This window comes from Catharus ustulatus, chromosome 3, assembly GCF_009819885.2.
Source record: "Catharus ustulatus isolate bCatUst1 chromosome 3, bCatUst1.pri.v2, whole genome shotgun sequence".
Lineage (NCBI taxonomy): Eukaryota > Metazoa > Chordata > Aves > Passeriformes > Turdidae > Catharus > Catharus ustulatus.
Window position 1 is genome coordinate 51803180 of NC_046223.1, and position 23425 is coordinate 51826604.

Below are 23425 nucleotides of genomic sequence, written 5' to 3' on the forward strand. Positions count from 1 at the left end.
GCCCTCTGAAATTACCTGAGTCAAAGCTTCCATCAGGTTTCTCACAACCTGGTCTTGGTCCTCAGTTAGAATTCTGTGGAGGGTGGCTCTCCTTTCACTATCTTTCTTCAGCATAAAAAAACCAGAATCTTTCTCTTCAGGTGAAGGAGGTGCACTGTGATCCTCAAAATGTTCATCTGGGATGCTGAATGAAAGACACAGTGAAAAGAAACATTATAAAAACCATCCCGACGCACGCATTCCTAATCTACTGCATAACAAAAATGTCAGGTAGCTCTTTACCTCAGAAAAAGGGACCGGATTCCCTTCCCATCTTTTTCGCCACAGGATTTGGCTCTTGTTTTGAAAGAGAATGGATCAATTTTTAATTCGGTATCAGGTGAGACAGAACCATATTCACTGCTGCTACTTGTATCTTCCACCAGAACAGGGACAGGTAAGGATATACTCCGAAGATACTCTATTTGTACAGGAATATTCAGAAATTAGAATTTAATAACACCATCAGAGTTTTGAAGTGAAGATTATTTTTTCAGAGGAGAGAGAAAAATTCCAGCCTTCCCACACATCAACACAAAATATTAGAAAAAAAATTGACAAAAAACTCCTAAAGCTTTTTCATCTGGAATATAGTTATCTTTCAGGTGTGTTTTCAGTTCTGAAAGATGGAAATGCTGGGCTTCTTGTGAGTTCACTCAGAGAACTTCAGCACTGAAGTGAACATGCATTTCCTATCATGACTTCTAGCAGTAGGAAAATGCTTCTGTATGGTAAGTCATCCAAATACCTTCCGAGATCCTAATTTTATGGGTGTATATGAATATATATTTATATATGCACTACACATAAGTATATATACTATAACATATACAAGATATATTTCTTCATCAGATTACTTTGTACAGGTTTAATTAATTCATAATCATTGACTGATAATAATAGACATGCAGTTAAGTGAGAACTTTTAGTTTTAAATCCAGAGCACGCATTACCGCTGCAGGAAGCTACTCATATCTATTTCACATGTGCACATTTCAAAATGTGCTTTTACACCAATTCAGCATGGAGGTAACTATGTGTGTGTTCAGTTCCCCCCCTCACTCTGCCAGTTCATTTCCTGAAAGAGATGAGTATCCTGTACCCTGGTCTGACAAGGGGTCTTAAATGCATTCTGGTTTTTCAGTTATAGAATTTAGTCTAATAAAAATCTATGTTATCATTCTCCACAAACCTTGGCTCTCTGGCTACTATAAAACAGCCATTGGTTTCCACCAAATGACCTCATAAATGACAGTACAGCCCCTCAAGGCTGTATCACCCACCTGCCTGGACAATCAAGCCATAGTCTGGTAGAACTAAAAACAGTAGTTCAGATATGCACAATGAATTAGATGTTCCTAACAGAGAGAGGTCACTTATTTTCACAATTGTGACCACTTCTCGTTCCAACTTTTTGGTGTTGACAAATTATACCAGAGTAAGTGATAACTACAGTATCAGGCATGTTTTTGATGGAGAAGTAGGTTAAAACTCACCATTTGTGTTAGCTGAAAGAGCTGTGTGAGAAACGGAAAGAAAAAGGAAAGTTAAACATGCTGAAATTAACTGAGAAAATAACATAGCCTAAAGGGTAACTTCCCATTTTTATGGACTATCTCAATTCTCCTGGTTGCAGTCGCCAAAAGTGTAATTTAGTGTAATTTAATTTTATTCTGAGGGGGTGGAAACCACATTAAAAGTGATCATCAACTATCATCTTCTTTACCTGATGTTTTTCTTTCTTTAAGTATCATGCTAAAAATATACAGAAGATATTTTTCTAAATATATATCCACACACAATAGAATATGTTATTACTGCTCTCAAATCTCCTTTGCTACTTTCCATAATTTAGAACACTACAGGAAATGAACATTTCCTGAAAATGAAGTTTGATTAAACAATAAAAACCCGCAGTGTATGCACATTTGCTCTGTGACAAAGATTAATTTTGCTTATGTAGAAAACTCCACTGAGATCTAATAGCATGTTCTAACCTTACACAAAATATATAAATATTCTTTCAATTGAAATATACACAAATTAAAAAACAGAAAACAAATGATACAAAAATCTAACAACCATAAAAAGTGCACAAAATCATAAACAGGCTTTTAGAAATCTTATCAGAAATATTTACAGAAATTGACTTCTGTGACAACATGATAACAGAATCCTGCTACAGCAGTGTTTCTGTAGCAAGCTGATGGTAAAGAAGGCCACAACAGCATTCACAGTGGATGGAGATCCACTGTGCTCATTTTAAAGACTAAATCAGCAATTTCAGGAAACAGTGCCATGGCCAAGAGGCATCTTCCAGATTGAATTTAGCAATGCTTACCTGAGAGCTTTGAAGGAGACTTTCTTTTCTTGCTTGAAACCTTCAAGAATTCATCTATAAGCAGATCATGAGCAAAAGCTCTTTTATCAGGATCTGGCTCAAAGCAACGCAATATGAAAGCCTTGGCCTCTGCAGACATGGATTCAGGAATTTCTGGGTGTATTTTAAACATCCCCACCTGAGAAAAATAAAGGGAGAAACAATAGCCTAAACTGTTCTTACCCCAAACAGTTAGCAACATCAAAGAACTGCTTAGATAGTAAAAATGGTATATCATTCTCAGATTTTAATATTAACTTTATACAACTAGTTCATTAGAAAAATGAAGAGGGAAAAATCCCTCCAACTATTGCAAACTGCAGAAACAATTATATTTAAAAAAACTCGCAGCTGCAAGTAGAGGCTTTTCACAAAACAGAAAACTGCTTCTTTTTCTCAGTTTGGTCTTGTTTTTTTCCTTAAACACCAGTTGAATAGCTGCTATATCTCTACTAATCTATTAAAAAATACACAGCACTCCCTCTCGGATGAATCAGATAATTGTTCTTAACATCCTCACAACCCAAGCACTTCCTGTATTTCCCTTTCTTGAAACCTCTAATTCCGGCTTCTCCAAAACAGTCATCAGATTTCCTGTGTTTAGAAATACAACTCTGAGCTGTACAAGGAAGATGTCTGACCTTAAACATGGCTGCTTGTGGTTCTCCCAGTTCATAAAACGGGGGTTTCCCAGTAGCCATCTCAATGATTGTGCATCCCAGAGACCAGATGTCTGCAGCCTTCCCATAGCCACGTGGCCCTTTATCTATGATCTCTGGTGCCATGTACTGGAGGGTACCTGTTTAAAACAGACTCTTTCTGGTTTACTTAGGTGCAATAATGCTGCAAACAGATAGCTAAAAGACAGGAGGAACAAAATGACTGAGGAGTGAGCAATATGAGAAGTTTAAAAATCCCCTTTTATTATTCAAAATTCAAGAATTTCCACATTCTATATAAAACTCAAAATACTACTCAAGATATTACTCGTGCTAAAAGCATTTCATATCATCTACTGATCTAGAGATCGCTTTTCAATGTCAATGACAATTATTAAACGTTTCAATGAGCTTTTGATCAGAGATAACTTTCATTTATTTTCTTATATCTTAAGATCAAAAAATGAGAAAGCACTCTGAATTTTACCCAGGGAGAAAAAGGAAGAGAAACCTGAAACCTTAACCTAAAAAGAGTAGGTGAGAGGAACATTTCTTTCTGAAATAAGGGAATAAATGTGACACATCATCCTGCACTCTGTTCCTTTTACAGAAGCAATGTAAGAACAAAGGATGGAATTAAAATAACAGTCACTTCTCATTTTACATAATTACAGTAATTTCACGATTACAAGCCGCACCATTTTGACTTAAATTTAGCTACCAACCCGGAAGTGCGGCGTACACTCCGGAGTGGCTAATATATTAACAAATTTAGGAAATTTCCAAACCCGGAAGTGAGAGCCTGCAAGCGCGGCAGCGGCGCTGCCCAGTCCCAGCAAGCGTGGCAGCGCTGCCCACCCCCGACAAACACAGTGGCGCTGCCCAGCCTAGATAACCGCAGCAGCGCTGCTCGCCCTCCGCAAGCACGGCAGCACCGCTCACCCCTGACAAGCACGGCAGCGCTGCTTGGCCCCCCGCAAGCGCAGCGGCGCTGCCCAGCCCCGACAAGCACGGTGGCATTGGCGGCCGGGCACACCGCTCTCCTGCTTCCTGGCAGCTGTGGTGAGCGGGGCCGGGGCCGCTCCCTGGCGGCTGCCCCAAGCAGGGCCGAGCCAGTAAACCCCGCCATCCCGTGATTCTGTTACTATTTGGCAACTTTGTTGCATGCGGGTCCTCGCTGCAAACGACAGAGCGGCTTATAATTGGGTGCGGCTTGTGTATGGACAAAGAACAAAATGTTTGCCAACACCCGGAGATGCGGCTTATAGTCAATGCAGCTTGTATTCCTGAAATTACTGCATTTAATGCAGTGCCACTGCATGATTTAACACCCAAATCAAATTATCAAGCAGAAGGAGGGGCAACTGAATGACAGATACACGATTCTGGAGATGAAGTCAGGATGTCCAAGCCAATCATGAAAGAAAAAGATCAGCAAGATGAAAAAGCCACACGCACAAAGGAGACAGACTCAAATAAAGCACAGGAGAGACACAGCTCTTCTGTTGTAGAGGACTTTGATGTTACAAGTGGAACATCCAAAACAGCATTCTCTTTGAACAGTGTATACCAGTAGAGTGTATAGATTAAGATTATATATCCAAAAGTTGTTTTTCCAGTAACCTTTTATACTGATTTGAAGTCAATGAGAGTTCAGCATCTGTGGATTATGACCCTACATACACAGTTCGAGTGAGGATAAGAACTCCTCTGGGAACATACCAGTGAAGGTTTCAGTACAAGGATTGATTCCTGCAAGTCTCTTTGAAGTTCCAAAGTCTGAAATCTTTAACACTCCACTGTATGTGTTGATAAGCACGTTATCACCCTGAGGAAAAGAACATGCAGAGCAATTATTATTCTCTGTAGACCCTTCATCTCTAAGACTTTTTGCATAACCTGTTTTTACAATGCACTTTTTACTAAGTAAGGGACTTCTTAAGAGAGGAGATGAAAGAGAAATCAATAATGTTCCTGCCTTATGTAATCCCATTAACAAAAACTTCATCTCAAAGTGAATTTTCCCTTTTACCAGAAGGAATTCAGTTAAAGAACACTAAAAGAGGAAAAATGGTACTTTTTAAAAAAACAAGCCAAACACTTCTTCTTCTGCAACCTCCTTAGAAAAGAACTTGCTAATTATCCCATCCACAATCTTCTTCACTTCGATCAGATTTTATGAAAGTTCAGTCATGTCAGTCATGTCTTTGAAAACAGAAAAAGAAGTATCTACTTTATCACATATTAAGTTGCTACATGTGGATTTTCCTAAAATAAAAAAACCCAAACATATTTTGTTGGTGCAAATTGAAATCAACAATAGTTCACCTACCTAACCCGTGGTTCAGAATAGCAGAGAGCTTGCAGTAAAAACATTTTTAAATTACAGGAAAAATAAATGTCTATGCAGTTACATAATACTATCAGGCTTAATTCTCTGCAAATTCTTACCTTTATGTCTCGATGCACTATTTGATTATCGTGGAGGTATTTTAATCCTTCAAGAATCTGCTTGGTGTAAAAGCCAATTGTCTGCTCATTATTTTTTAATGGTCCCCATTTTGATCGTAGAAGAGCAGAAAGACTGCCTATAATTTTAGAGAGCAAAAAGCGAGAATAAAAAAATCCTCATTTTTATTAATGAGGATTAATAAAATCTTCTTTTTATTCTGCTTTCTCCCCCAAAAGGAAAAAAGTAACAGCAAGTATCAATCCCAATCCAACTGTAGACATCTCATCTATAACCAAACTCCTCTCCAGTCAAATGCTTATTTGTATCAACACTGGCCTGCTCAATTAAAGAAAGCAAAAATTTTGCAAAAATTCTTGGGAAGTATGTGAAAAACTGAAGCCCATGGGAAGGACTCGCATTGGAGAAGTTCACAGAGGACTGTCTCTCTTGGAAGGGACCCCATCCCTGCCGGAGCAGGGTAAGGAAGTGAGGAGTCCTCCCCTTCAGGAGGAAGGAGTGACAATTTTGATGAACTAACCACATTCCACATCCCCCTGCACCACTGGTAGGAGAAGGGAAAGAAAATCCTAAGTGAATTTAGGTCCAGAAAGAAGGGAGGGGTGGGGGAATGTATGTCTAAGCTTTGGTTTTATTTCTCAATACCCTACTCTGATTGGGTTGACAATGAATTAAATAAGTCTCCCCAAGTCAAGTCCTTTTTGCTTGTGACAGTAACTGATCTCTCCCTGTCCTTATCACGACCCATGAGCCTTGTGTTGCATTTTCTCTCCCCTATCCAGGTGAGGAGCAGAGTAACAGAGTAGCTTTGGTGGGCAGCTGGGATCCAGCCAGGGTCAGTCCACCACTGATCTGTAGGTAAAAGGAGCTCACCTGCTATAGCAATGATCTGAGCTTTATCTGTAGCACACCATATCTAACTACTCAAGCAGTTTGAAGATACAATGTTCCCTACTGATTTCAGAAAGGGACACTACAGAATATTACACCTGTACAAAATGTATCTCATGGCCCTATTATATGTTTTTGTTCTTTTAAAATGCTAAAAAAACAAACAAACATATCAACCACCAAACCAGTCTCCCCCAAAACTTACCACCTGGCACCTGTTCCATGAATATTTTGATGAAGCCATTCTCACTAAGAGAACCTAAATACTGGACAATGTTCTTGTGTTTCAGATGCTTATGCAAAGCTATTTCTTCATGCAGAGGTTGAGAGTACCTGGAAAGCAAAGAACCAGTTTATTCTTCATCTTGGTGAAGAAAGCCTTGAAACAGCTTAAATTGAAAATGAGTATTTGTTAAATGAATTTAACAACACTGGTTGTGACCAGGACATACTAAAATAGTATGTAAACATATGTAAATAAAAATAACATCTACAAAATACATATAATATTGTGTATTCATACACAGAAAATGTTACAAACATATATAAAGTGAGGAAAAAAAATTCTGAAAAACAAACTCCACTCCAGACTAACTCCAAGACAGTAAGAAATTTTGGAAGTGGTTGGATTTATATTGGTGCCAAAGTGAACTAGTAAACTATAAAGCTAGTGTATAAATAATAACACTTTAATAATGAAAATGAATTCCCGTTTAAATTTTAAAGTAGAAGTCTCTGCTGAAGTATCAGAGAAAGAAAACAGAAATCATTAATGGAGAGATCAAAACAATTTCACCAAATTCAATTTAGTCCAAGGCAAAGCGTTTTTCAACAGCCTTTTAGCCAAGCCAGTTTCTGGAGTCAGGATCTTTCTCCAGTGTTGAACACCACCAGAGCTCAGCAGCTGATGTGCTGACCTGATGTTATTAGGTCCACCCTGACACTCTTCCTAACTTAGGCCTGCCCTAACACTTCCCTTGGAGGCGGATCAGCTGCCAGATTTTATGTATTTTCTGTGTATTTCTGGCAAAATGTAGACAATATGCTGACAGTCTGGTAGCTATCTTCTCTAAAGCACTAACATCTGTGGCAACACTTGCAGGGTAGCTGAAATAGATGAAGGACACTGACCTCCTTCTGTCAGTCCAAATGTGAAAAGTAGCTGCAACATTTGCAACAGCAAATAGCACAGGTAGCTATCACCTCTCCCTCAAAGAGCATCAAGCTACTAGTGGAGGCTGAACTCTTAAAAAAGTGCAGGGAAAAGAAAAAAAAGTGGTCACCTGAAAATCCTACTGGAGAACAACTGTTATAGAAAATAATTATTTGTTTAATGAAAAGTATGATTATGCAACTCTGAGTCTGTTTATTAAAAACTAATTTGAGTTTTGCCTTATCTCTCCACGTGATTATAAAGATTCTGACTACGTTATTAGTCACACAGAAATGCAAAATCAAAGATTGTATTCCTGAGTTCTGTTAATGAGATACTAATTCTGAGCAGCAGCAGTAAGAACATTATAATTCTTCTTCCTGCACTTTTTAACAGCACAGTTGAGACTTGAGCAACAAAACAATTTTGCAAATAAAATAAAGCCATAAGAAAATTTTTCCCTAGGATGAAGCGTTTTTTGTTTTAGGACTTAATTACTAGAAGACTTTAAATGGTATGAACAAAAATTCTAAATCATCATCATAGAATGGTTGTAGTTAGGGAGAGACTTTAGAGCTCCAGCCCTCCTGACATAGGCAGGGACATCTCCCACTAGACCAAGTTGCTCAAGGCTTTATCCAAGCTGGCCTTGTCAGTCACTCTTCCCTTATCTGCCACAGCTGTAACCCTGTCACAGAAGGCCACCAGATTAGTTAGGCATGATTTGCCCTTAGTGCTGCCGTGTCTGCTGTCACCAATCACTTCATTATTTTTTCTCTGCCTTAGGACAGTTTTAAAGCAGGCCTGTTCCATGATCACATTCAGCATAGAGGTAAAATGACTGACCTTTAGTTCTCTGGCCTTCCTTATTCCCTTTCTAAACACTGGGGGTTTATCTCCCTTTTCCAGTCAGTGGGAACCCATGGAAGTAACTCTTCAGGCCCTGTGGACTTGTGCATGTTCAGGTTCCTCACATGGCCTCAAACCTGGTCTTCTACAGCTGGTGGTTTTTGATTCTCCCAAACCCCGCCTTTGCCTCCTGTGACTTGGGCAGTGTGGCTGGAGCACTTGTTGAAGACTAAAGCACAAAAGCTGTCAAATACCTCAGCCTTCTAACGTCCTGGATAACCAGGTCTCTGGTTCCCTTCTGGAGAAGGTCCACGTTTTCCCTAGCCTTCCTTTTATCACCATGTACTTACAGAAGCTTTTCATGATGCCCTTGACATCCCTGGCCAGATTTAATTCTTTAAGGTACTTTGGTTTCCTAACCTGGTCCCTGGCTGCCCAGCCAATATCCAGTTTCTCTGTACTCCTCCCAGGCTACATGTACTTTCTTCCATCCTTTGTAGGCTTCCTTTGGGAGTCTGAGTTTTCCAGTAGATGCTTGCTCCTTCAAGCAGCTGTCCTGGCTTTTTTTCCTGATTTCCACTTTGCTGGACTAGAGAATGTGTCTCTGTAGTCTAATGTTTCCTGATAATAATTCAATAGCTTTTATTCAACATACAGCAAAATTGAAGACTCACTGCTTTTTGCATAGACATATTTTAATTTCCAATCTTGCCTGACTCAGAATGTAAATATTTTTTACAAATTGAAAAGGTGTTAATGCTTACTTTTAAAATTATACAAATTAACTTCAGTGATTTCTTTCTGTTGACTTCTTTCAAAGTATTAAAAGATCAGGTTACAATTAACCAGAAGTAAATTAATAATTCTTTCTTACTTTGCCATTAAAAGAATAATACTTGAAATCAATTCTTGAAGCCTCTAAACATTTAGATGAATGACCAACAGCTTCCTAATAGTCTCTTCTGTGGTATCCTTCGCACAATTAACCTGAAACTTTCTCCATTTAAATATCTTTTATAATGTATATTGAAGAAGAAAAATCTGGATTTTTTTTTTCTTTGAAGTAGTTACTGCTGTATTCAGTCTATATTTTTATTAATCACAATTGTTACAAGCAAATTTCTTTTAACATACAGAAAACTTGTAATGATTTTGAGTCAACAGATTGTTTTATGTAATAAGGCCATACTTTCTGGGAAATTATGACATACTGAAGGTCAGTTTGGAATAACAATATACAGGATGGAAGGATTCCCCTCTCCATAATCTAAGTTCTAGTACCTTTAAAAGATTATGAGAATGGAAAAATTATTAAACCACATATCCATTTGGACAGCCAAAATATTTAGAAATGTTAATTTTTAAACATCAAAGAAAAAAAACAAGTCAGAACAGAATAACCAAAGGGAAGTCCCCAAGCAGACCCATGAAAAAGAAACTGAGCTAAACATGATAGTTTAATACAGTCAGTTTCACCTCAAAACTCTTAACTTTAGATTTCATATCACTTTTATCACAATATTTGTGGAAATCTATGTGTACAAAATAGGATAACCCAGAAGTCTTCAGATACACAAACACGTGCTTGGTCCTTACATGGCAACCTTTATACAAGAGAGAGGGTTACACATACACAGACATTCTGCATTTAAATAAAAAAATTAACAAATAAATAATTCCATATGATTTATTCTAATGTTATAAGGCTTCAAAACAAATGGTGCAAAAACAAGAAAGAAAAATTTCTTTGACAACAGTTCAGGTCCAGAATTTTAAAGGACTGCACAAATCATGAATTCTAACAGGTCTTTTATAAGGATGTACCTGAGTGTGTCTAAGTAGATAGGACTCATCACCAGGTGTCTGAGTAATATTCTGCACTTCAGTGGTTTTTTTTCAATGAGAAAATACTAATATCAAACCCAGCAAATATCTAAATTCTCACTTGTGAACACTCCACAGCTTGGAAACCTCTAGGTACAAAGATAGGGTACACCACTATATACCACAGACAGGTAACTTATGGGCAGTAGAAGAGGCACTCCTTGATCAGCAAATTCATTGACCACGTTAGTGACGAAATCATGCAATGCACAGAATTTGGAATTAACCACAGTTCCTATACCTGCTGTCTCTCTCTGGGATTTCTTTAATAGCAATTCTGACTTGATTGCTCAGATCTCGTCCTGCATATACGATGCCGTATGTTCCTTTTCCCAGAATGACCCGCTCACCATTCTCATCATACTCATAATCATACTGCAAAGCAAACAGTAACAACGTGAAATGGAACAGAAAGAAAACATTCATTCCGTCTCACCCTGTGATCATAACTAAGGAATCCAACATGCTCGTAGCTTTCTGCAGATCACAGAGGATAAAGGCAAAAACCACTCTAAGATGACAACTGGGATACAGTGCAGACACACCTATGATTCTCCAGTGGCTTCTTCCTTTTCAGGGAAGTGCGTTAAGCTGAGCTTTGCTGTACCGGGTCAGTGCAGTGGAAACCTTGTGTCTCAGAGAGCAGCACCGCAGCTCTGCCCGCAGGAGCTGCGCAGCACAGCCGACAACAGAGGGCACTCACTGTGCGCCAGACAGAGCCTGGCTCCTGCTTGGGCACAGGGAGCAAGGCAGGACACTCCTCATCCCTCCCAGGGGCTCTCCTGACCTCCCCACGGCTCCCAAAACCAGCACAGCCTCCATTCTGACACTGCCGGCTCTGCCAGCAGAGCTGTGCCAACGGAGCTTAGTCAGCACCGCAGTGCATTAAGCGTGGTTTCAGCTGAGTTTGAATTTCAAAGAGTTTAAGGCCAGCCCAAAAACATTTGTTAGACAGATTACCTGATGTGTCCTCTTGTGTAACACAGAATTTCACAAGCTCACTCCTGTGCTAAACCCAGTAGCTTAGGCCTAGGTAAAGTATTTTTTATTTTCTTCCATATGAAGATGGTTGTCTTTTTAATAAAAGAAAGAATCTGCTACTTCTTTTAGTAGTTTGTTTCAGCAATGAATTATTTTCATGCTAAAGTCATGCCTCTTAATTAAATTCTTTTGTTGTCATTATTTAATTACATTTTCATTCAACAGATTAAAGAGACTATTAGCACATTGCTATTTTCCCTGTAAAAATACTTATCCACTGTAATCAAGTCACCCACTGCTTTTCTTTTTGCTAAAATAAACAGGCACCCTAAGGTTCTCAACAGCCTTTTCTTCTCTGCCTGCCACAAGTCACCCCAGTGGTTTCCCTTTGTCCAACCTCCGATTTCAGAGAGAGAGAGTTATAAAATGTGTTATGAATGCATTATAAAATGCCAACATCAAAACTGAGACAGAGGGCTGTCTGTATTTGTTACACAGCACTGACTTTCTCAGTTAGTTGTGGATATCTCTAGAGCTTCAGGACACCAGATTTTCCTGCGATAGGACAGGTGCTTAGGTATTCTGTCCGGCTCCCTGCCACCTCAAAGAAAGCCTAAACCTCTTAAGTGCTGCATTGCACCCAATATCCTGGTATCCCTCTGCAGCTGCATGGGTCTTCAGATAAAACTCCAGGTGAGAACACAACTTAAACAGTAACTTCACTAATCCACTTCACTAATCCCTGGAAAAGGAATGAATAATTTACTTCAGTGAAGCGCTAGACTAGAAGCCCATAATTTTGTATGTTGGGAGAAAAAAAGTGCAAATACCTCTAGAGAGTCTCCATCACATTCCCCTTCCTCTGTGGTCTTCCCCATTTCTTCAGTGATACTGTTCACCATGTCAAAAAATCTGTTTAAAAAAAAAAGAGAGGAGAAAAAACCAAACACACGCTTGAGACAGTAACTTGAGACAGTAACTTGAGATAGTATAGGAACAAAGTAATGAAGAGACCAAGAGAGGACATAAGTACAGTAATTATTTTATATAACTACATATTATGCAATAATGATGTATATATAAGTATATTTAAGTGTAATCTGTACAGTAAGTATAAATTCACTGTGTAAGTTTGCTTGTAAGAAGAAAATTTGTTTACATGGTGATTCAGTCATCAAAATTGGAAGTTTTTCTACTTCTTTTACATGTACAAAACCCCCATGATATCTGGAATTATTAATGGAATTAGTATTTCAAAAGCTACAGATTGGTTGAAATTCTCATCCTATACCACCATTTGTTTATGTCCATTGAAAGCACTGAAGCACCATGAGAAGTGCTGGGAAGTCTTGCTACATGTGGAAGAGTTTTTGTAGTGTAGGAATTCTAGCTTCAAGTTTTCCCTTGAATTAAAAGGATGTCTATTTCCTTACCTTTCTATTTCAAAATCCTATTATAAATTACTTCTACACTTTTGAAAGAAGGCAAGTACAAAAGCTATGTCATGCTAAGGTATTGCTTACTCATGTCTTAGGAAGAGCTCAGATGTGAAGGGGAATGAACGTATAGTAAAAGAACCTATACGAACTGGAATGGATAAAAGAACAAGCTAGAGATTGGGCTGTGAGGTGGATCCAGTCATTATCAGAGAGTACTGCAGTGATTTTTGGCAAATTTGCAGCCATTTTAGCACAAAAAGATGTGAAATTTCCTTTGGCAATGCTTTCAGGATCAATTCAACACTGCATCCTCAAGCTTATGGAGCAGAAACACAGCTTAGAGAAACTGAGACACCCCAACCTCTGCCAAATTTCCTGCAGAGACACAGGTACAATCTTACTTATGTAAATATATGCTAATGTAAAGGAAATCAAGTGTGCTTGTTTTTAACTGTAAATAAAAATGTATTTACAGTTACAGAGAAATCTTGACCAGACTTTGTTGCTATTCCAAATGTTCCCACTTTAGTAAGTCATTCTAAAATTTGGGATGCTTTGTTGAAATGGGGGGACATGCTTTTAGTAAGCCGTCATATGATATGTCTTACAAAACTAATCCCAGAAAGGTGTGTGTAAAAAAATAGTTAGATTTACAATTTTATTTGTTTCTAATGTTTGTCTGAGCTTGTTCTTTGATCCTTCTCCAGTGTACTAAGGTACACAGGGTGCTGTGTATTAAGTTGTCACACAAAAGATGCTGATCACTGAGGACACTCAGATCAACTTTCACCATAGTTCTGAAACTGTCAGTCCCTGTGGTGGATGCAGACACCCTCTATCCCATCACAGCCCATGTTTTTTTCTGAAATAACAGCAGTGACCCACCTTCTACAATGAAGTTCTGTGCAGAAATAGATTTGAAAGTCATCCGAGTTGTGCAGCACGTACAAGAAACAGCATCGTTCCTCAAACTTTGAAATGCTGAAAGAATGGCCAAGAAAGTTATTGGAAAGATGCATTTAGACTTCTACCAACTTTGTCAAACCATACAGACCAACCCTTTTAACATGGGAAAGCACCAGATTAAATCTGAGGATCCTAGTTTTTCCTTATTATAAAATCACTCTCTTGTATCCTCCAAAGTCCGCATTCTGATGTTTGCTATCATTCAACTTGTCCCACTTATCGACACATTGCCCAAGGAAGAACAGGAGCAAAGAAATTTATACCAATATTTCCATTGACCTGTGACATTTTTGTCTTCAGTACATTTAGGCAAGGCGTTTAATTTTTACTCTTGCAACCAGAATGAAGCACCCTTTCAGGGTCATATTAGAAAGTTGAACTTTGAACTATAATAATGAGTTCTTTGTGTTTTAGACATCAGTCACAGCTCAATCTTCAAAACAAATTCTTCTACTCGGTTTCTTGTTAATTGGTACCTTGATAGTAAGTCGGAAAAGTGTTTTTAAATTTAGTGATTATCTAAATATGAGGTGAATTATCTTATTACCCTTGCCTGTTCACTTCTTCCTTCAGTTTTGGTTTCATCTGCTATAACTGCAGAGCAAAGATAAAGAGGAGGCATGTATGTCATTTTCCTATGAATGCATAAATGTCTCAATAGAAAAATAGAAGAGGTGCAAACTCTTGTACAGTTGTCAGTTTTCTATACCAAGCAGGTGGTAGTTCATGCAAAGATATTCATTCACCAGAACTGTTTTATATGCATGTCATTACTCTGCTCCTTATAGAAAATATTAAATGTTATTTGAAATAGCTCTTTCTGTAACTTTGTCACATATTGAGTGCCAGCTGTCAAGCTGATGCAGTATAATTGATTCTTACTATATTGGAAAAGGGAGGAGGGAAATGGCAAGGGGTGTTACAAGGGAAAATAATGCAGTATTTGAGAAACCAAGACAAATTAAGTCTCCTTATTAAGCTTATTAACATACTGGACAAAATCCACTTTGTCCATGCTGCATTAAGTCCTAGTGACATCAATCTATTTTAGATGGATCAAGACAGCCATCATGTCACTACTTAATTTGCAGCACAATGAAGTAGAATTATGAATTATGTTGTGCCAAAGGATTGACTATTTGACTAATGTAATGGTTTTTTTAAGTATCTGGAAATGCTTGGAATTTGAACCTGTAATAAGTGTTTAAGATTGCCTGATCCTTAGTCCCCTTTATGATTGCTGTATTATAAAATTCCGTAAGTTTTAATACATAAGTGACTCTTTAGACAAGCTAGCCTTCCATAAAGCTACTTATGAAAAGAACGAGCTTCATTATAAGAATATTTGTCTGAGTGTACAGTGACTCATTTATTTCTACATTAGGGACATTCATAAATGCTAAGTAGTGTATGCATTTAGGAAGACAGTCACTGTCCTAAGCTTATAAACTAACTTTAATTCCAACTTTTCAGGCATATAAATAAACTCTCTAGATATGGAGTAACTGATATTAACAGAATTACTCATTCAAGTTCCATGTGCATTGAAACATTTTACTGACTAAACTGTCAGCTGAAACTTAGCATGCCCAGAAACCACTGACAAACACAGCAGTGGATAAAAGGGTAAGAATGTGGAGTGTACACAGAGGCCAGGGAAATTGATAAATATTTAAGACCTTTAAGCCTTTAAGTGAGGGTTTACATTGCTTATATGTTGCTTTCCTCCCTGGGTTAAAAAAAAAAAAAAAGCTAAACTGAAAAAAGGAAGACTAAAAATCATGCAAGTTATAAAAAGACCCAGGATAATTTGCTCAGGAAGTGCCTCACTCTGACAGTGCCCAAGCAGATGTAGCATCTACTGACATCTGTGACAGCAGAACTGGGGCTGAATTCACCAAACTCCATAAACAAAGAGGGAAGCAAGGCTAGCATGGCCTTGTGCCCAGCTCATGTACATCCAGAACTCCCCTTAGTCGATAAAAAACACTGCAAATGCTGTAACTACTGATTACTAGTACTTCCAGATGAAGCAGCAGATTAAACAGGTAAACACCAGCAGGAATCACAGAAAAAGAGCTGTGTGAAACTGCGTGTTTTCTAGAAATCTAGCAGTACAGGTACCTCTCATTGTGTGTAATTAGGTATTCTGATGAGATTCAAAGCTCCAAGAACTTAGGATGGAAGGCAAATACCCTTGTCTCAAGCTTGTCTAAGTTTTTGAGCTATGAAAGAAACTGGGACCCCTGAGGCACTCTCCCACAGAAACAACACAAGTAGTGGTTACTTCATAATCCAGAACTACTCCTGAATATTGAGTAAAAGCCAGTTTGTAGTGTAGCAAACTTCAGTCCTCCACTTTAGTTTCTCTTTTTCAATTAGAAAAATAAAATTTCCTATCTTCTTGTTCATATGCTGTCATCTTTGCAGAACAGTAGGAACTTTGCTTGATAAACTAAGATGCAAAGTACCTTGGGGAAACAGCCATGTTCCAAAAGCTCAGACAAAGCCTTTAAAGAATAACAGCACTTTCTGGGCCAATTCAATAAGAAACATTTCTATTTAAGAGGTCAAGAAGGCATATGGCAAAAGCAGAGCTATTTACACTGGCACACAAAGTGCTAATCGATGAGTTTCTTATGCTAAAGCCAGTTGCTATGACTTCCTGCACAGAGAGTGTGATTTAGCACTGTTCTGCTCAGAGAGTTCTACATACTTCGCAAGTTGCTTTGCAGTACTTGAGAGCTGAACCCTATTACTCGTGAAACAAGATGCTGATTATGGTGGCTGTTACACAGCAGGCAGAAGAAGTGACTCTCTGTCAGTGCTGTGAAGTATTTACCAAAAATGTGAGCCATTTCATAGCTAGGTGTCTCTTCAGACCTGCTGTCTCCTTATGGAGTGCCATAAATATTTATGGAGGTCTTTGTCATAAAAGCCTCCAAGATTATGTACAAAGACCTGCCTTGTACATTAAGGCTGCATTTCTAAAGCTGACTCTTACTAGTCTAAAAGGGCTGAGAATCCTTATAAATCTGGGAACTGCCCCTTCCTAGACCACTTTAAGTCTAGGAGCCTCAAAGTAGCCAAAAATACTCTTGATACAAAAATAGATTAGAAGCAGGCCTAGTTCTGCAGGCTCACCCACCCCAAACAATACTTGCCTTCATAAAACTAGGAAAAAAACATGTAAAACACTGAAAAATTAAGTGATCAGAAACTTGCATATATTTAAAATAAAAAGGAAAAGAAAACCCTTCTTCAGCTTTATGTTTGCATAAGATAAATATTTCCCCCTGCAGCTCCTCACGGAGGGAGCCAGAAAGTTCTCTAAGAATTCACAGTGACTCTTGGCTCACTATAAAGTCATCCGAGTTGTTTTGGACATCTGTTCAGATGAACAGACTGGAAAATCAATTGAAAAATTAAATGAAAACTCATAGTTTAAACAACTAGAGCAGGAGTTACACTAGAAACAGCACTGACCACAGCATGGTTTAATAAGGGGAAGGAAAAACCAAAATTACGGCAAATAAATAAATAAATAAATAAATACTTTCCCTCTATTTTTTTAGAGGCACACAAAAACATACTGTAGCCAAAACCTAAACCAGACTGAACTAAGCATATCATTGCAATTTTTGCCTAAAATAAGCTGAATTCCACAGGATTGAATTTCTGTTCCTATTGATAGTTTGGTGTTTTTAAGTTACTTTTTGGAAGGAAAAAGAATCATCCATCTGTGCAAAAACGTCCTGCAGACATAGCAACAACTCTGTGTATGGAACAGTTATTATTAGAACAGAGCAACGACTATTTAAAAAATGTAAGTTTTATGGACTTTTTTTCTTTTAATTACACTGAAAGGAAAGTGGAAAGTTGCAGGATGACAAATATAGATAAATCCTCAGGAAAAGGGAAAAAGAGACTAAGATGAAGAATAAATTGCAAGAGGTTACAGATAGAATATCACTGTCACTCCAAAGTCCAGAGCAGCAACAGCATAATACAAAAATCATTCAATTATTCCTTTAATTTCAAAACAAAAACAGGAAACAACTTACCTTACCCCTCTAATAGAGGCAGCACAGAAGTTCCACTCATGGATACCTTTCTGTAACACACAATAATAAATAAATAATCAAAATATTCCTCCTTATGTGTGAGGGGCCACTAGGCATATCTTCTATAATGAAGCTCATGAGATGGAAGGGGAAACATGCGAATGACAATAGTCTATTTATTATATGTTAACACCAATTACACGGCATTTTTTAAACTGAAACCAAAGCAATAGAAGTTCTACATTTGGATTTATTATTAGTTTATTTATTAGAAGTTTTGGGTTATTTCTTCACTGTTTGCACTGCAAACACAATTTACTATTTTAGAAAACATTCAAAAGAGCAGATCAGAAGAGAGGCCAGTACAGCCTTGTTTGGGATCAGATGTGATACTTAGGAAAGGAGGGGGAAAAATATTCCACATCTGAGAATAAGGAGAGCTTGCTCTGCACACTCAATCCCCTAGTGTGGGGGAAGGCTGGGTGGAGAGAGCTACGAGTAGAAATGCAGGAGAGAAAAGTAGGAAGAATTACTCAAATATGAAAAGTGTCCAAAGAAACAGAAAGGAGATATTTCACTAGGAATCCAGAAGAGAGCGATAAGAATGTACCAAAACCCCTAAGAGCTGCAGGAGTGAAAACATGGCTGGAAGAAAAAAGCCACCCTATGAAAACACAAAGGGACAGGCCTCATCTATTTTCAGATCTTTTAAATTTACAGCTGTCACACTCAGCAGAACTGAGTTCTCTGTAGACACTTATATTGCTCTGTGTTTATATTCTATTAAAACTTTACTGTAGAAAACAGAAGCCTTTTGTATCTTCTAAAGAAAACATTCTCCTTTCAGGAAAAGGTGGAACTACACCACCTCACCGCCCTGGCAACATTGGGATCCCATCACAATGAGCCACATATTCGAAGAACCTTTGCTTTCTGCAGCTGAATTTCATTTGGCATTTTAGTGATATGAGCAAGGGTATGCTGTCAAACAGAAAAACATAATCAAATGTATTCCAAAAGAAGACTTGAAAATGCGTAGCTTATAAAACGAATCGTGAAATACACAGAAGTCAGATACACCACTGAAATAGTTGCACAATGTGCAGAAAACCACAGTGGAAATTACTCTCCCAGCTATAGCAGCTTTCTATGAGGATTCCTCATAGAATTTTTTCCTCCTCTGTAATTCTTCCCTTCCTGCTTAAATCACATTATACGTTGTGATGCTAATATGAGATGCCTAATACAATGGGCCAAAAATACAAGCAAACATCTTGATGCACAAGTTTCATAACTACTATAAATGTAAAGTACAAAGCACTACCTTCAATATCTCTTCAATGTTAAATGGGGTACAGGTTTCTTTCATGGGGTAAAGGAGCAGGAGAGTAGCCCAATATTAGGAAAAGCTGGATTTGCATCTTGAAGTGGAGGTACTAACTGATGCTAGTTATGGCATGTTTGTGAAAGCACTGTTTGAGTTGCCTGGTTCTCTCAAATAAAGGAAGATCAACTCAATTCCTGTGCTAATGAGGAGGGGTTTCTGCACAGTCTTTTACAACTCCCTTCATATACAAAACCTGCTAGTTTCCAATTTTCCATGCTTATAAACTCTCCTCAGACCTCAGCTATTGGTGCTTGTCCAATTCCCAGTACTGGGAATAATCTAAAATCCAAGTAAGTTAAAATATATGTTCTGAGAGGCAGAAATGCTCAAGAAACATAACAAGAAGCACTAGTACTGTTTCTTTACCTGTCACCTATGTGCAACTAATCTCTTAAATCTTAATTACCATGTGAAGTTCTCAAGCAATGAAATAACATAAAAAGTTATGTCCCTTCATGATCTTGCCAAGTTTTGAATACATTGGAGTAAATATATCAGGCGTGCTATCCAAATTCAGCATCTGTTCTTTGGTTAGGCAAAAAAATCATCAACTACCCAAAACAAAACTCAAAATGGATTCAGAAGCCAAAGCAAAACAGAGACAGGCTGTTCTATTTCAAACTTACAAACAGCACTGCTGCATTCCTCTAACCCCATGCGGGAACGGCTGCTAAAATTAGGGAACTGCAAGGCAAAGGTAATGTGCATTCTACAAAATAAAATACTGTCTGATTTTTCTTGACATTTGTTTATCTTAAACTCAGTAATATTAAAGAAATAAATATTAAAATATGTTGCTAGAAAGCAATAGAAAAGAAAGAGGCTACATTATTTATGCTGGTACTGACTGTCATTTGTCTAGTACAAAAGTGCCAGCTGCAGGCTCCACTCAGTTTCAGTTTGGATTTGAAATGGAAATTCAGCTTCTTTGTGCATGAAAGGAAGTTCACACACTTTGTAACTCACAAATCTTATTCTTGGAGCACTGACTGAACTCTGGAAAACATGTAGAACCATTAATTTACGTGCCAAAATGAACTGAAATCTGAAGCACAAATTGCTAAATCTCTGACAGACCTATGGTTGGTAGACTTGGATAGATGAAGAAGTTTCCAAACCTAGCTGTCTAACATACCCTTGCAGTAGAGATAGATGGTCTTTGCTTGTTAATCAGCCCCAAAAAAGGCTTGTTTTCAGGCTCCTAAGGACCTAAATATGGGTCTTTCTCTGTGCAGTAGACTGGCAGACAATGCATCCTTTTCCTTCACAAAATCTATTAACAAAGACAAATATTATACTGGTTATACTCAGTTGAAAAGGAAGCTGGTGCCTCCAAATTTTTCTAGTCCCTTTTCTCTCAGTGAGGTTTGTGATGGATTCTAATTTGACAAATTACAGCAGACTATAATTGTACAGCTGAATGGGTAACTACCAAATTGCCTTTGCATTGTTCCATTGGGTATGATGGCTCACAGGGCACAGAGTATCGATCAGATTCCTGGCTACTCAATAAGCTCATCACAGTAAGGATTCTGGCCAGAGCAAAAGTACAAGGAGTGCACTTAATGTCTAATGCCAATGATTAAGGCTAGGACAGAGAAATAGGAAAATACTATTCTGCAGAAAATACAGACACACACCTCACACCAGGAAGAAGGGGAAAACTGAAAGAAACACCTACCTTCTGAACACCAAACAGGCATAGACTAATACACTCAAATCTTTCTCCCAGACAGAGGATAACTGGGCAGACAATTGACACAGCTATGAAAAATGCCATTGCTGAGTGTATTAAAAAATATCCCAGTAGCTAAACAATACATGAATGCACCATGGAATACACCTTTTGGAATATGAGTTCACATGCTCAAGTGAGGTTAGCTCAAACTGGAACATAGGAAGTTATGGCAATGAGGTGCCACGTGTGGCCAGGACACCAAGCCTACTTGTTTTGCCTAAAAAGAAACCTACATGAAAACCCCATACTAAGAGGTATTAGGACTCCCCTAAAAAATACTGTCAGGTAAACATCTGAGAGAGAAAGGAAACTACTCAATAGAAACACTTTGTTAGCAAAAGAACAAATGCGTATGAAATGTCAACAATTTCAGACTGAAAACTAGAAGACTTGAGGTAACTCCTTTTCACCATCAATATTCCACTCTTTGCTCTTTTAGAGTTGCAATGGAATTCTCAAACCACTTTTCAGTATGATTGGTCAACTGTGAAACCTATACTAACATTCAGAAAGATCTTCACCACTTTATTGGAAACTATATGGGGAGAGTGTCTGCAAGAGAGGTGAACAGAACTCAACAGTCCAGAAAATTCCTTCTAGTCCTATGTTCCTTCTTGCCCTACAGTTAAGCCACTTAACAGAATGAAGAGTATTATTTGGAGGTGAGATAAATATACACACAAAAAAGTCACCAAAAAAAAAAAGCATGTTCAAGTTGTCTCTAAATAGAATAAATTCTGACTACAGAAATACTTTCCAAACAAGTATTTTAGAATAAGAAGATTAAGTTTGTATTTCTGACAAATGATTATTCACTCTATGGTAAATTTTATTTTCCCAAGAATTGCATACATTTATTTTTTAAATTATTCTCAGAGGCTGAGCCTACTTCAAAAAACATCAGTCAGAACAAGCCACAAATAAATAGAAATTTATTGGTCTAGGCAAACATTTCAGTTTGTTCTCTAAATATGCTATTTCAACTGCCATTTACATTTTCTCATGAACTCACAATAAAAATTCTAAGCAGTAGAATGTCACTGTTTTGTGCTCAAAAACATTTCTCCTTTTACAGGCTACTAGCAGGAAAGCTGAAGATTGGACTTGCCAGTGTTAGGTTAACAATTGGACTTGGTGATCTTGAAGGTCTTTTCCAACCTAAATGATTCTATGGTTACCTGAAAAACAGGTCTTCATTGTTCTATCCTGCAGGCAAACAAAATGCTGTAATGGAGGAATGTACAGCACTAGTTCTTACAAATCACAGCATCCCCAGTGTTTTGCCTCCAGCTAATTCAGTCTCTATTCACTCTTCATATACTCCTTCATTTTCCCTAGCTGACGTCCTTCTCTAAGGTTCTATGACCTCCTCCCTGTCTTCCCTCTTGCCAATATTTTGCTTCCTAAACATCCCAGAATGTAATAACCATTCTAGGTTTTTCCCTCCACTTCCATCTCTGGATTTTCTAAGTTCCTTTCCAAATATGTCTGGTATATCTCATACCTTGACATATAGACTTCTCAGAATTTTTAATTTCTAGAGTGTCCATTTATCCTTCTGCCAAATGCTTCTTTGGCATTTGATGGATTCTGCTCCCATTTTAACATACCAGTCTCAATTACTTTCATATTAAAGGAGTATTTGTCACAGCTGACATGTAAAACTGCAAGGGCAGTAAGAAGATAATTCTGTAAATAATTTATACTACGTTATTGGTATGATGACAGTAAATTATAAATTGCTTATGAAATCTTAAGCAACAGATATGTTGTATAATATACAATGGCTTAAAACAACCTGAAGGAAAACACAAGTTATATCGACAAATTATGGGAAACAAAAGATCCATTGAAAATCAGGACAATCTTAAGCACAGCATCTTCCTGTGTGTTACTAAAACATTTTTCTACTTTGCAGAATCATATTTAGATGCAACTGGTCACATGCTACATGCCTTATGTACCCTGTATACTTATAAATTGTGAAAAAAGTTACAACTACAAACATACCTTGTCATCAGGAAGCACATGCCAGATGGATACCGTCTTCTCCTCAGCTTCACTGTTAATGGAGAGATACGAGGGCTGATAGATTTTTGTTGGTTCCAATATCAAAACCTTGCAGAAAAAATAAGTTTCAATAGTTAATGCAAAACTGGTAGAATTTCAAAAGATATTGAAATCTGTTAAAACTATTTCTTTAGTCATACCATAGTAGGAATAACAGGGAAATAATGAAAAGCAGAATTTTAGGTACTGGGCTAGTTTAGTGTGGCTGACAGTAACTTAAAATTAAAAAAAAAAAAAATGCCAACCCTAATTTTTTTTTTTTTACAGAAGGCTGTTATGTGTCAATTGGTAGCATGTATCGATTTTGCAAATTATTTTTTTTTAAAATGTCAGGTTTTGAAATCTTTCTGTCACAATTCAGTCTCCTACCATGCCACTCTAGAATGCCTATCTCCCGTGTGGAGAAGATTCACGGTACATTTTTATCGTGGTTTGGTAGAAGCATATTTGGGTGA

General features: G+C 37.8%; 1 protein-coding gene across 1 annotated transcript in view; it reads right to left on the reverse strand.

Moving 5' to 3' along the window:
• The window catches only part of MAP3K5 (mitogen-activated protein kinase kinase kinase 5), a 102433-nt gene that overhangs the window by 18706 nt on the left and 60302 nt on the right, over positions 1-23425 (reverse strand). Inside the window, exons 11-23 of the mRNA XM_033055407.2 lie at positions 22911-23018; positions 17776-17825; positions 13631-13726; positions 12137-12218; positions 10567-10700; positions 6645-6772; positions 5530-5666; positions 4801-4906; positions 3061-3218; positions 2381-2558; positions 1536-1556; positions 283-460; positions 16-184 (exon numbers count right to left, since the gene is read on the reverse strand). Coding sequence (XP_032911298.1) covers positions 16-184; positions 283-460; positions 1536-1556; positions 2381-2558; positions 3061-3218; positions 4801-4906; positions 5530-5666; positions 6645-6772; positions 10567-10700; positions 12137-12218; positions 13631-13726; positions 17776-17825; positions 22911-23018 — 1545 coding nt within the window. The remainder of the gene's footprint in view (positions 1-15; positions 185-282; positions 461-1535; positions 1557-2380; positions 2559-3060; positions 3219-4800; positions 4907-5529; positions 5667-6644; positions 6773-10566; positions 10701-12136; positions 12219-13630; positions 13727-17775; positions 17826-22910; positions 23019-23425) is intronic.